This window comes from Zonotrichia albicollis, chromosome 3 (genome assembly GCF_047830755.1).
Source record: "Zonotrichia albicollis isolate bZonAlb1 chromosome 3, bZonAlb1.hap1, whole genome shotgun sequence".
NCBI classification, from domain to species: Eukaryota; Metazoa; Chordata; class Aves; order Passeriformes; family Passerellidae; genus Zonotrichia; species Zonotrichia albicollis.
In genome coordinates, this window is record NC_133821.1 from 58251842 (window position 1) to 58266957 (window position 15116).

The window sequence follows — 15116 nt, forward strand, 5'->3', positions numbered from 1 at the left end:
TGTATTTAATTAAATAAACTAAAGAATAATTTTAATTTCCGCACAGCCATTCATTCACCCGTTAAACTAGTAATTTCTAAACTGTGATAATTTTCACAGACTATGAATACTTTTATATCACCCTGGAAATTATAAAGAAGTAGCAATAACACGGTATTTTAAAAAAGATTGAATGTGCCTCACAAAGTCTTTAAATCAAACTCCAGCTGGAACATGATGTTTAACTCCTTACAATTTCTTCAGGTACCAAAAAATTAGAAGCACTCAAATCTGGTTACCTGGGTTTCCCAAATAATAGCAGAGGAAAAAAAAACCCCAAAACAACATCAAAAAGATGGAATGCTCCACATCTCCAGCAACTGACTTCTCCTGCAGATCCTGCCTGCTCATTCATTCATTCACCCATTGCATTTTGTCTTCCAGAGGTTCTTTAAAAGGAGGAACCTTTAAAGAACCATTAAAGAATGCCAAACTATTTTTGAACAGTGTTACAGACCATACTGAGATCCAGCCTAGGCTTTTGAGTCACAAATGTTCACAAGATAGTGAAATGACATCTAGCTTCTGCTACATTTTATTCAAATCGCAGAAGTTTTCATAAACAAACACCTTTACTTTGGGTCACAGGTCACAGTAGTTGCACTACAGTAAAAATTGCAGCTGTACTCATGTAAAATAAAAACATAATAACTGAAACCTCAGTACAAAGATTTTTGTTGAAGACTTGAAATTATCAGGTAAGTATTCTCAGCAGACAGCCTCTCCTCTTGGAAAGCCTTTTACAAACAGAAAATGAGTCTAAAGAAGTCTAAAGAAAGGAAATAAAAGACTACTTTGCCTCTACTCTGGTAGAGTATACAAGTCCTTTTTCTTTCTACATTTTATTTCCATTTTCAGACAGTCTCTTCTGTTTTCATTACCTTGGTAAACCTGCTAAGGCAACACAGCCACACTCTACTGCCCAGACCCACAATTCCTCAGACCTGTCAAATGGTGGATGCAGGCTGCTGGCGAGTAGCCAGTGCTGCTGGATGTGCCAGGTGAGGAGCATTGCCACCAGACTATCAGGTTGTATGGCATGGCCTCAAGAGTTCAACTATGACCAAAACTTTGCCTGTGCATCCCTCATCTCCTTTTTTAAACTACTTTTGTAAAGAAAAAGAACCCAAGATTCCTCATTTTGATGTTCTCCCACTTGTGTGATTTAGAAATTCGGCTGTCATTATGCAGCTATACAAGGAGGAGAAGGCACTGATGGATCCCCCAGCATTACCACATGCTTTTCATTTTCATGTCATGTCTGGAAAGTCATGCACTTTATTTTCCTAGGAACTTTGGGACTACCATCTCACAATTTCAAATCCCAACAGGTTTTAAAAACACACATTAAAAATTACCATTGTAATTAAAGAAGAATCACTCGATACTACTGCGCTATCCTTCTACTTATTAAAAGTAACTTTGATAAGGAACTTGAAAGAGATTGGTGTAAGCAGAGACCTTCATATACAATTTGGTAATTTTGCTTTAATACCAATTTGGTAGCTGCAGGAAAACATTGATGGGGGGAAGACAAAACCGTCCCTGTATTTCAGTGTCGTAATTATGAATGGAAAGCCGCAATTTAAGTATTCAGCTCCCTCTAGCGTTGCTCAGAGCAACTGAAAACGTTTTCTTAATTAAGTGCAAACACGGTATTTGGCACATTTAGTTTTTTTATATTTCTGCATGTTTGCATTCAGCAGAGTACAGTACACTTCAATGCCCTGGCAGATGCCACTGTTTCCTCTGACAACCAAAGTGCACATTTACACATAAAAGCTGTATATCATTATAATTACAGGAAGGAGCATAAAAGTCTGGAGGACAAAAGTTCACTCTTCCTCTCCCAGAGACCTTCTCAGTCAGGCACTAAATATACCTTGAAGTTTGTAAATGTATGCATAATTGTTTTCTCAAAGACTCTGTGAATGTGAATTTTAACGTTAAGAGTATATTTTATTATTTTAAGTGTTTCTAAGATAAATTCTAATCTAGGAATACAACGATTTCACCCTATCCTACAGACCTACACAGTTTTAAAATCTCTTAGTTTGTCAGATATGGAGGGGATTTCTGACAATGCAATTACACTGTGGCAGGAGGTTCATGAGAGTCTCAAAACTTATGCTTGGGCATGTTGTCTAAACCTGAAGCTGCACAGAATTCAGTCATCTGATACGCAACTTCAATAGTTCAAACTGATTTCTTTGTTCTCTCTTTTCAATACTCTCTTCACCTAATTTTTTAAAAAGAACATCAGTGAAGAATGGGGCCTGATATACAGAGGCAAATATAAGGTGGTATTTTTTCTTAGACCATATGATGCAATGGGCTCAGAGTCCCTTGGTGCATAGGCCACAGCTGTATCTTATTCAAGTCTTTTTTCTTGAACATCTACGAGAACTGGCTAAGAATGAAAAAAACTTGTTTCCTGCAGCTTTATTTTTTTTTTTAAGTTTCAAAGATCTCCAAGAAACCAAAGCAAGAGCTGTGCAAAATATTAATTTACTAACCTAGTTTATAAATTAATTTATTTACTTTAAAAACACAGTGGCAAGAATTGCTAAGCAAACATGCTTCCACTTATATAACTATAGTTGGTACCAATGATTCACTCAACTTTGCATACCATCCTCTTTCAAGTTGAAGAAAATAATATGAAAACATCAGTCAGTCAAAGGCATATAATATTTAACCAAAGGACTTAAGTTCCCTAGTAAGAAAACATCCACCTAGTGATTTTATTGTACAATTATGTATTTTCTTGAGAGGTTGCCTTCCCTTTATACAGATGGAAAGCTATACCCAGAATGAGCAACCATTAAATAACTGTTCAGCCTTACTACTCATCACATGAAATGCATACATCACAAAAAGGTATCTGAGAACAGCATTTTCCATTTCTAACAAGATTCCAATTTTCCATCCATAAGACATGTTATACTAAACTAAATTATACATTGAAATCCCACTTAACTACTTCACGTTAATAAAACTAATTATAAATTGTAATCTCTACTAAGCAATGGGAATGCTCCTGCACGCTGACAGAAGTGACACTGAACACATAAAAATGCATCCTCTTTTGGCTGTCCTTCTGGGCATGCATCTAGCATTACTCTTCTCACAGCACCATGAATTCTTACTGACTTTAACAGCAGACACATGCACTCGACACTTCCACAAGTGAGTCCTCAGTATCAGACTAGAATCCTAGAAAATGAGAAACATCCCTCAGCAACCAGTTCTGAAAAGTCTGGTGACAGTTTTCTCAGGATGTTTCTCAGGATGACAGAGTCAGTGCCAGAGATACAAGCAGGCATTCCAGGGAAATGACATTGATCTTATCTGAGCAGTACCCACTCCTTTACAGATTCTGTAACCTCCAGGTTTGGCAGCAAATAAGACAGAGATCTGGGGCAGCCTTCTACTACCCACTGCGACTTTCTTGGGAGGGAAACCAGAAATATCATGGAAGGAGACTGAGGTGCCTACACACTGCAATTAAGCAAAGCTTCTTTCATGGCAAGCAGCAGCACCTACAGAAGCCAAACACATCTTCTGTTCTCCTGGGTTGGACCATGTATATAAATGTAAAAGAAATAAAAAGAGCAAAGGAAATTTCATTTGACATCAAAGCAACTCCATCTTCCACCCCAAGGTTTCTTTTTCCCCAGGCCAGTTTCAGTTCTCCCTGCCAAGATAAGGAGCATTCTGGTAGAAAGAGAAAAGCTGATAAAAATACATCTTTCTCTAATCACGGCCAGAGAAACTACTCATTTTCTCTGGCTAAAATGAAAATGAAACAAGCACCTTGCATGGAAGGATTCTGGCAGTCTGGCTAAATCATAAGCAATTTAGAATACAGAAAACATGAAGTAACTCAAATCCCTTTTTGTATGCAAGACGAAAAAGAAACCACTGCTAAGTATAAGAAACATGTTTAAAAGCAACAGTTAGGACTTCCAGATATCAATATCATACAGTAAGTCTATCACAGACTTCTCAACATTACAGATATAAATTAATAACAAAAATGTAAGAAACACTGCACTTCTTGCAGCAGAAATGGAGCACACATGCCAGAAATCTCTACACGTAAAGAACTTCAGGACTATTAAGCACACTTTCTAGTGAAGGACACAGAAGGATGGTGATTTCCTGAAGTCCCTAAAGTTGTACCAGCCCACATCATAGATCTACACATCATCTAATAGCTGCAGCTTGGATTCAGGAAGAGCTGGGCTCCACAGCCACTATGAGGTCAATGCTTCTGGAACTCTAGGTTGCGTATCAAGCTAGCCTGACCTTGATAAACTGAATGCTGACACCTGCAGCTTGCGGAGAGGTTACAGCGGCCATCACTACCAAGGGTACAGGAGATAAAAAGGTAGACCTGGTATAAGTCAGTGCCCTCAGAAAGGAAAAACAGACAAAAGGGACAACTCTCCAAAATGAGCAGTCTGGCAAGCCCCTAAAAAGTATCCAACTTGCTTGGGAAGCAAGTTCATGACCTAAAAGACTGTTTAAAGCCTAAGGACAAGATTTCAATTGCCATATTTCTGGTATATGAAGTTTTCCAGTATTAAGACTAAAACAGACAGCTAAGTCTCCCTCCAAAGTAAGAAATGGAAATATGATATGGGGGGCAATTTTTTTGCTTACCTACAGATGAATTTTCTGAAGTTCTTTATGCACTGAACATAAGAGAACGTAAGGATGATTAGCTTTTTGGTTTTGACACATAACCTTTGGAAACCCTTGAGTTAGGATTAACTATTCCTCACTAAAGATAGTTATATCCAGAAGTAGTGCACAAGCTGGAATAATTTTTTGATTTACTTCATTAACACAGTACTCCAGATGCAGATCTGGGTTCCAGTGTCCTGATCACTGTACTTACTTACAAAAAATAAAATGGCTAAGTTCATCTGAAGAATGTTTACACTGGTTGTGCAACAGGCCAGTTTTTTAAATTCAGAATTGTTTGCTAGGTCCAGAGGGGACCAGTGAGGTCAAAGACAAATGATTTTGACAACCTAATGTGAATACTGCTTAAATATCCTAAGACTCACTCAACATTTTTATGTAAAAAGCTCACAGGAGGGTTAATAAACCATTGAGTTGGTAATAAAAGCATGCAAACCATGAAAACAGAAGAAAAAGATTTAACAGGTTATCTCGCTTTATCACATATTCTAAGCTTTACCCCTCCATTACCACTGACCCCTTAAAACAGATTCCTTTGGTTTGGTTTTCCTTTTCACATTTTAAAATGTAACGGAAGTAAGTATCAAGACTTTAAGCATTTTATTGTCAGGAACATAGTAGGAAAAATGGAAGCCAGGCCAACACTTTGTGCCATTAATTGCTTTTGAAGTCTGCTTTTCTTTCTTCTTAAAGAACACTCGCAAAAAAAAAAAAATCTAATGTAAACAGTATCTCAACAGATTTAAAAGTCTGACAATGGAAATGTAGCTTTAAATCACTAGGACAAGTTGAACAAACTAGATTTTTCTTTCAGAACAACATAAAAATGAAGATGGTATGACTCCACTTCATTAAACAGATAACATATCTACTTAAGACAAACAGAAGAATATCTCCAAGTATTCAGTTACATGTCTTTACCATAAAAAGAAATCTATGAATTGCTTATAAAATGCTTTTATTTACTTAGGAAACACAAATGCTAAAATGAAAGACACTGTATTAACGTCATAAAGATTACTAACTGTTTCCTGTTCTGCAATCTACACACTGAATTGACAACCTGGTCAAAATCTCTGCAATTTATATTAAGAATATTACCTTGTGTGTAGGCAGCATCATCAGATCCCATACTCAATTTCCGTGCATCACTGATCCTATCCACATGTGCTAAAACAGGGTCAGTAAGATGCTGGATACCCTCTGGTTCAACATAGTGATCAGGAAGGTTTAGAAGGTTTGTAGGTTCAAAAGTTGGGGATACTACCCCTGGGGAAACTGCAGGGGGCTTATTTGGAGAAACTGTAATTTTAAAAGTATATTTTGTGTTAGGCTGAGTAACAACCACTCGAGGAGAAGTTGCAGTGGTGCTGTTGCCCACTGCTCGACTCTTGGGTGGATGGTGATGAATAAATGCAGGACCCATGCTTACTTGACCAGACATATTCCTAGCAGTAGTAGATACTCCAGGATTTGTGGATATGAAAAGCGTGGGCTGGTTCCGCACAAGTTGATCATCTCCTGTTGTGGCATTTGCTGAAATGTAGACCTTGGGCTGACCACGTGTGATCACTTCATCAGTATTTGGAGGACTGGCCGATATGTAAACAGTGGGTTGACTTCTACTTAATGTCTGGCTATTGAGGGAAGAGGGAACGGCGGAGGTGCGAGGGCCAGTTGAACGCAATTTAGAAGAACTGTTTCTTTGTGGCGGTTCAAGTTTGATTTCAATTTGATTTTTGCGAGGTCCTGTGGATATATTCTGAATGTTGTATTGGCTATGAGCAGAAGATTGTGAGCTACCAGATGAATGAATCATAGGTGCTTGTGGAGTAGTAGGAGAACTGATAGGCATGTACACATGAGAAGTCTGGTGGCCTTGCTGGTTTGGCTGTGTTGAGTGTTGCGATGAGGTATGTGGCGTAGTACTGGATGTAGGAATAGTAGTCCAGGGACTTGGCTGTGAAGGCTGGTAGACTTGCTGAGGGTGCATGGGATTAAACTGAGATGCCCAGCCTGGCTGCTGCTGTGTTTGCCGAGCAGTACCACTAGGAGCTGTGATGTAAGGCCTAATATAGATAGAATTTCCCTGGGGACTGTTAAGTACAGGAGGAGGTACACCATGTATGTGCAAAGACGTCGGGGTATTGCGACCAGGCTGAATGTTTGGGGCTAAAGTTACCATAATGGGGTTGAATCTGGGTGTTTGTTGAGACAAGTTAGATACTCCTTTGCTGCCTAGGTGAAATCCAAGATGCTGCCCTGGATTAGAAGCACTAACTGTATTAGCCATCCCAAAGACATTAAATCCTTGTGGAACCTGCGCAGGTGCTGTCTGTGGTTCCTGCTGAAACAGTTCATTGTTGGACTGACTGGTTTGAAGGTGTCCATCACTAACACTGTGAGCTAGAGTCCTACTTCCATTCATTCTACCTCCTTCTCTTCCATGGTGATAGACGTTCTGTGACTGCAAATCCAAATTAAGAGATGTCATGTGATTTCGTAGTCCAGGAATCCCAGAATCATCCGAAAAACTCAGGTCTCCTTCACCGTAGAGATATTTTGTGCTCTCTTGAGAGAGAACTGCACAACAGGCATCCAAATTATTGTTATTCTAAAAAAGACAGATGAAAGTTTGACATTACTGATAAAATACTGTCACAGTTATGTATGAATACATCCAAGCACAACTGAAAAATGAACAATACAGCATCAGATAGAAAGCTTTAGGTGGCTGGCTAGTGTAGCTGCTCTATACACACAAGGGGCTTGCCTGTGAAGCTCACTGCTCTGGGAACAGTGACTGAGCCAGTGGCACTGAGGGCAGAGCTCTGCATTGCCTCTGAAGCAGTAACAGGGAGATCCTGCACCTTGGAAAGCTAGCTTTATACAGTATGATACACCGTGGATGAATACTTTCCCTATTCCTTCTCAGTTTCAGAACCATCTTCAGCAGAGACCAAAGCTCAGGCTTTAGGAAGGAAAATGACAGCAGGAATGCATTCATAGCATCTGCATAGTATTGATTAATAACTTCAAAACAAAAATAAAAACACATGTTGATTTTAAATGTTTTCCCAAACACTTCAATACCAGTTATGCATTACCTCCTGCTGAAAACAAAGTGAATCTTATGAAAAGAAGAAGTACACAGACTCAAGAAACTGTACATGACTTCAGAAGAAATGCAAAAATTCAGTTTATACAAATACATCAATGACCATTCTTTTGTAAGATTAAAACTATTAATTGAAAACCCAGAAGACATTTGTATTTTCATTTTAAATCACTGCTTGCAAAGCTTTGAAATACCTTTTAATTGTACCTTTTAAATCTAGTAATAGGATGACTTGGAACAGAAACCACAACGTAGCTAACTCTTTTTTCAAGAACATTTCAGATGCAAACTGCTAATCTCTTCTCCCTTTCCACATGTGTAATAATATTGTACTCTAATCTTCCCAATTGAGTTTCCTACATGAGGATTGTTAGAAAGAGGGAATGTGCACCAGTGACCTAATTTCTTCATACTGTGCTCCATGTTTATCACTTTTCACACAGAACCTCCCACCCCTCAAGAAATAAAGGTTAATACTTTTAGCCAGAAGAGCACCTCTTCAGGCCTACATCATTAACACTAAATAGGTGGCAAATCCATCTCGCACATAGAAACAGTTACTAGAAAATATGCATGTGATCAAGGAAAAAAAGTGCATGTGCCAAGTAGCAACGTTATCAGTTAGTTAAGAAGTAACACAACCAGATAAACTGATCCATGCTACATGCTTTCTATTTTGTCATTTTTGTTAAACTAGCAGACATTTCTCATTCTTCAACCACTATGAAGGTGACAGTGTTGTGCAGCCATAGCATGACTGTCTATACCTCACAGATGTACAAAAAAAGAGAAAAAAGAAAACAGAAGTGGGAGAGGGATGACAAGGCTAAACTTCACCCACAAAACCAAAACTATGTGTTCATACAGACCAGATACAGTTCTGAATTCTTCCAAATTAAAGAAAAAAAATCCCCAAAAAACCCTAGCCACAGAACTTTTTAAAATGACAGGATTCTCTGAAGGCTATCTATCAAGCCAGCGCTATATATTGCTGCAAAAAAGTATTCAGCGATATGAAAATGGATCAAATTGATGATACACATATTGGCTCTAGTTTGGAATAAGCACCAGAGGATGAAGTAATCAAAGGAAGTTAGTAGTGAAGAAAGGAAACACACGGACAGAACAGTGGTAAGATAAGAACAATAGCCTGGTATTTGTTGCAAAGGAGAAAAGGGAGCCAGAAAAGGGAAAAAGATAGGATGCCACAGAAAAACAAGCTAGAAAGATCTCAAAGGCAGATTTTGCATGAAGTGAATTAAAATTATTAACAGAAAGGCCAAAAATACCAAACCAAAAAGGAACAGGCCAAGCTTGCAAGGCCCTTACATTCAGCTTGAATGCATTTCTTTGGACAATTTTTTTTCTTTTTTAAGACCGCATCCAATCAATTCCAAAATTTCAGTGACGTCAATGAGAAAATTGGAGAACTCAAAGGGGAAACGGGGGCACATGGAACCCCTGGCATCTTCTGGCTGGCAGAGGCAGAGTTTCAACCGCTTCTAGCTCTTTACAGATCAGAGAACCGGTTGATGGCAGAACTGAGCATATTCCAGCAAAACAATACCCCTCATCTTATCTCTGCCCATGTCCCATTTGAGTTTAAAATGTTGGCACCCTGAAAGAGAAAGAAAAAAAAAAGAAAGAATAAGAATGTTGGAGGGAAATGAGGAAGCAAGGAGAGGACGTAGACTTGAGGAGCAGGTACAGAATGCTCCGGACACAAAAAAACAGAATAACAGGGAACAATGTCCACTGACTGTGGGCACTGCAGTGATTCCTTTAAATGAGAAGAATGGGAGATCTGAATGCAGGAGGCTTGCTGGGAAGAACAGAGGGATACAAAACTTCTTAGGAATATTTAGTCCTGTCAGCCCAAGACCTTTTACTACCTAGATTAAGCTGGTTTAGGTTTCCTCCTATTAGCTCTTTGGTGGTCCTCTGCTGTTAGCATGCTATATATTGTTTAGGTATTTCAACAATGGGCTATTTACCCTGAGGTATTTGCATATTCTCTTTATCCCCTAATTTTTTCATTATAAACATATAATGCTATAAACCTTCCTTTAGAAACAAGCTGTGTTTGTTTACAAAGAATTCATGAAGGACGACTGAAGTATCTGTACAGTTTTTCTGCACAATTCACAGTTATCCAAAGAAATTTTCCTTGTAATAAAAGCCTCATCAATAATATTATAAACTGCATAATTGCTTATATTCTTTCAGATTCTCCTCCTAGCTTAAAAAGAACTTCACCCTGACATACTATGGCTGCACATAAGGTACTGTGGGGGCAAGGCACTTTGTATACCAAATGTCCTCAAGTACTTGTCTTTGATCTGAAATACACTTATTGCCTTTCTTGGGAATTCCTTCCACTATGTTCAGCTACAAGGTGGCAGAACTCAGGATTCAGATACTGTTCCAGCAGCACTGAAACATGCGCACAAGTACTCTCAAATTCTGCTTTTCAATTTTTCCCATCAGTCCAAATACAAAATTTGTTGGTTTGAAGAGGTCATGTTAGGCAGCTTTTATAACAACCCCAAACAGATCAAAACACAAACAAACAAACAAGACCCCAAGCCAGAGAGTAGCAAAGCTAGAAGATGACTCAGAGAAACCAGAGCTCATGAAATTTCAAAAAAACACCAACATGACAGGATTTTCTTGGTGAGTCTTAGTTCACAAAAAAGGCAGCTTTCCAGTGTGACAAATTAGTTTAACAATACTGCACACACAGAACACTAATTACTTTAGACTGTTTTTGAAAGATTCTCTTATGAAAGCTGACTTAGAACACTTCCTCGAAATCTAAACCCATCCCCATAAATGTCATATGGGATGTACAGTATCTTTTCTTCACAGTTATAAAGCTCTTTTCATTTAAAGAGATCCACTGTATTCAATGTTACGAAGACCGCTGACTCTAATAAAGACAAGCATTAGTTTTTAAATTTATCAAGAATTACATCCAAAAGATGATTACTGATGCATTCACTCCATCAAGTCCACAGACCTTGCTGAACAAGCAGCTCTCGTGTTCGAAGAACAAAACTGTACTTGTAGTATAGAGCCCTACAGAGCACTAACAAAAATAGTGTACAATCCTGAGAACAAGTACAGGCAATTTATACTCTGGTTCAGTTTCCCTTTCAGCTAAATAATGAAAAAGAAAGAACTGGAGAAAGCTTGAAACTTCATGAGCCCCAAGCAGAATTTTGCCACCTTGCAAATCAAAACCAATTTTGTTGATGAAATGCACTTTTCACAACTTCTTACTCTAGAAAGACCGGAGAGTCGTGATAAAGTCTTGGCAATATGTTAAACAGACACTCTTCCCAGCAGTACGAACATTTTATTTGGATGTATATGTGTGTGAGTACATATACATATGTAAGTAGAGAAAAATATGTATTTCATACATAAAAATACATATAAATAGCAAGACAAAAAATTAGGATATAAAGAATGCTGAATCATAACCACAGTTGTCCTAGCCATACTCCAAAGAAGTTAGCTTCTGGGAAGCCGTAACATCTTTTTTCCTATCAGTGTATACTGATAATCAGTATGACTACTTGGATAATTCTCTCATTAACCAGAGTAAATCAAACGTTGAGTATCTTAGAATGAAAAAGAAAATCAGCTATTATGGATGCTTTGAATCGATGGAAAATGCAAAGCAAACATGTCTAAGCAACACAGTTAAATAAGTCAAATCTACCAACATAAGTTAACTCCAGGCATTTAGGTGTCCCTGTTGGGCTTTGGAGGAACATTAATCTATCTTCTGAAGTAGCTAACATGATACAGAACAAGAAGCTGATACAAAATATGGTATGTGCTCTGAGAGTGGCAGCATTAAAAACAGATAGCTGCATGTAGAAGCTGAGAATATGCAGCTTTAGCACTAACTACAGCACTGGTCAAAAATGATTTTTTACTATCAAGCCCAACAAAAATCCAATAATTACCTACATAGACTCCAAACGTACAGCAAAAAAATGAAGCCCATCTGGCAGTCAAAGCCCTGGGCAGAAGCACACCAGTGCCTCAGCCCTGCCTCTGGTCTAACACTGTGGAAGGGAGGCTACAAGCACCTCATCCTGCCTGAGAGAGCCCGACTTGGAACACCAGGCTGTGCCCACGCCACACTCCAGCCTTCCTGCTGGAGAGGGTACCTAAGGCCACCAGTGCTGGCTCTGCAGGCCAAGGGAGCTGGGAATGGAAAGTATTGGTGCCAATCTGCATGCAGGCAAGGGCCCACCTTTAAGACTGATGGAGACCAGGTAGCAAAGTTTCTTCTGGACCTGCTTCAACACTCAAATAAAAATTAAAATAAAGTTTTAAAATGCTGCTCGTTGTAGCATTGCCTTAAATTGTCCCTGCTGGACTCAAGTTGGCTTTGCATCCCTCCTTTTGCCACAGTTAGTTTTGGCTGTTGAGATGGCCAAAAGTCATGAGCATACTGATTGGTGAGACAGCAGTCTCCATGCACACACCAAATATTGATTTACAGCCTGATTTACTTTGGACCACCCCTGATTAGGCATGGAAAAAGAGAGGCCAATTTAACACTTTGCATGCTGCGCAATATAAAGAAACTGGTTGAGTATATTTGCTTCATTTATAGAGAAAAAGAAAAACATCTGCTTTCAAAGGAGATGCCCATACAGAAAGCTTAAATTAGCAACGCTGCTTACTTGTACAGCCATGAACAGAGCACTGACCTGTAACATGCATCGGGACACAACACCTTCAGGTACCTCAGGAAACTTCTGTCGCAGGTCATGTAAAACCTGAATATCAATTTGCTGGCTTCCTTGGGCCATTCGTATCTTGCCTGGTCAGGATTGTTTTTCAACAGGCAGTTTTAGGCCTTAGTAAAGGGAGTACTCATCTCTTCTGTCCCAGCATTTTCTGCAAGAGAAAGGAAAGCCTTGAGACACCAAAAGCAGGCACTTCTGATGTAACAAAAGAACACTCCACAAACTGAAACACACATACAAAATCCCTTTTTAATTATGCAGCCAAAGTCTGTACTTTATTTTGATGTTTTCCCATGTGATATCTCTAAGTAATTGTCCTTCACACATTCATAATCTTGAAAATTGCCCATTTATAGACACATCTGACAGTCAGTTTCCTTCTATCTTTGGTTTTATACTGATATTATTAAATAAATTAAGAAAAAAAAAAACAAACCTTGATTTACCAAAGTATTAAAATTATTTGGTTTAAAAACAGCGTTTTTAGTTATTTCAAACACAATTGAACACAAAGTAGTCCACACCAAATACTGGAAAACAGTGTTCACTTGACTTTTGAATGTACCTGCATTTTTACCTTTACCACCATTGTTTTTGTTTACTGTCAGGATATTGTGGATAGAAGTTCAATGTCTCTAAGTTTCAGAAATTACTAGCAATTGTCTACTTGGTTTTCACCCAACATACTTCAGAATATTCTGAAATTATTACTAGAAGGAAATAACACTGCAGGCTTCTTCAGCTAATTCTGTTCCTGCTTTGAAGGAAATTATGAAAGCTATGAATAAGACAATTTCACAATCACCAATCAACACATTCACACAAATGATCTGTCCAGACCATATGATACCTACAGGCGTTTACCAAGAAGAATTTCTACCAATAAATCTTCAAAGAATGCACCTATGTGTTAAGCAATGGAATGGTATCTTCTTCATATAAACTAGTATTATAAACAAATATGGTTCATAGAAACCCTGGCATAGTCAACTCCAATGAACATTCGCCTGTTAAATTAGTAAATCTTATTCAAGCATCTCCATGAATTTTATTCACTTTCTCTGTGGCAGCAGTAGAGCAATTTAACAAGTTGCTTAGTCCATATCTTACTAGAAGTACATGTGTGTTACTTCTTCAACAGTTTACAGTGCTAGACTAATTTAAGCAGCGACAAGACTACTGATCTTGCACCTTCTTTAAAGAAAGAAGGAACACACTCTTCAAATGAAACAGCTAAACAATTATATTGTTTATCAAAAACTGTATTGCAATACTTCTCTAATTAAACTTCAAACCCAACAAGACCAGAGCAAATCCACAAAACCAGAAGATTCTATTAACATGAAAACTGGTTTACCCTAGTTCAGTGTCAAATGCCACTTTTCCACCCCTCTTCTACAGAGCAGTTCATTAAACTTCCTGCTAAATTTTTAATTCCTCTCAATCCTCCTAAGATAGCTTAATTTTTTTCCAATTTCTCTAGCCTAGAATAGCAAATTCTATGACCTCCATCTCAAGTTCCCTGGACAGTACAAAAATTTTGTATTTACTTTTCATTTAAATTTTACCAACAGAAAAGCACCTGCACAGCTACCACAGCAAAAGCTCTGTTGAAGGAGATTCATCCATGTAGTCTTTTCAAAAAAACACAGAGAATAAATAAAAAAACCCAGTACTTAAAACAAATGCTCCACATTGTCACCCCAGTGCTTCATTTCAGTAAAGTATTTTGTGTTCTAACTCATTTTTCAATGCCTGAAGTCTTAATAAAACACACAATGACCACAGTTCCCATTTATTACTCCAAAGCAGCAAAGTATTGTAGCAATTACCTTAAACTTCAAAAGTGCTACAGAAAAACTTGTCTGCATCTTCATGAGGTGTAAAATGATTTATGGGTCATCATTCAGTGTTTGTAAAGTTCAATTATTTGTTGGTAGCATGCAGAACTTGGGAGATAGCTTATTTTTATTTTTTCTACAGTACTTTTAAGTTTTGGTGGCTTAGCATCAAGCAGATGCCTGCAAGCAGTATCACTACTAAATTTGCTGATAAAGTTTTGCACGTGTGCATCAAATGTCTCAACACAGCAAAACATTTTTACTGCAATATGGGAGGAAGTGAAGCAAAGAGACTCTGTCCCCACTATTTTAACTCAGAGAAATACACTCCAACACAAAAAGAAAGTCTTTTCCCCTTAGTTTTCAATTACAATAGGCAACTGATATGGCTTCACTGACAATTTAACATATGAAAAATGTATCTTATGAATATGAAGGTCTCATTCCAATCATCACTTCAAGAAGAAAAACCTACTAAAGAGCTCAAAGATATCAAAAGTTTATTAATAAACTCAAATTAACCTTAAGGAAGGCTGAAGTGAAAGGTCATGATGTCTTTTGAGGCCTCTCTAGTAAAGACAGATGAAAAGGTTTTTTCCCAGTTCTTGATGTTGCAAGAAATGACAAAAAGGA

At 38.0% G+C, this 15116-nt stretch overlaps 1 protein-coding gene across 2 annotated transcripts in view; it reads right to left on the reverse strand.

The window, feature by feature from the left end:
- Nucleotides 1–15116, reverse strand: part of TAB2 (TGF-beta activated kinase 1 (MAP3K7) binding protein 2) — a 60486-nt gene that overhangs the window by 7163 nt on the left and 38207 nt on the right. For both annotated transcript variants that reach the window (XM_074537560.1, XM_005487556.4), the window contains exons 2-3: nt 12604–12793; nt 5854–7366 (exon numbers count right to left, since the gene is read on the reverse strand). In XM_074537560.1, the coding sequence (XP_074393661.1) occupies nt 5854–7366; nt 12604–12705 (1615 nt within the window). In that variant the 5' untranslated portion in view covers nt 12706–12793. The remainder of the gene's footprint in view (nt 1–5853; nt 7367–12603; nt 12794–15116) is intronic.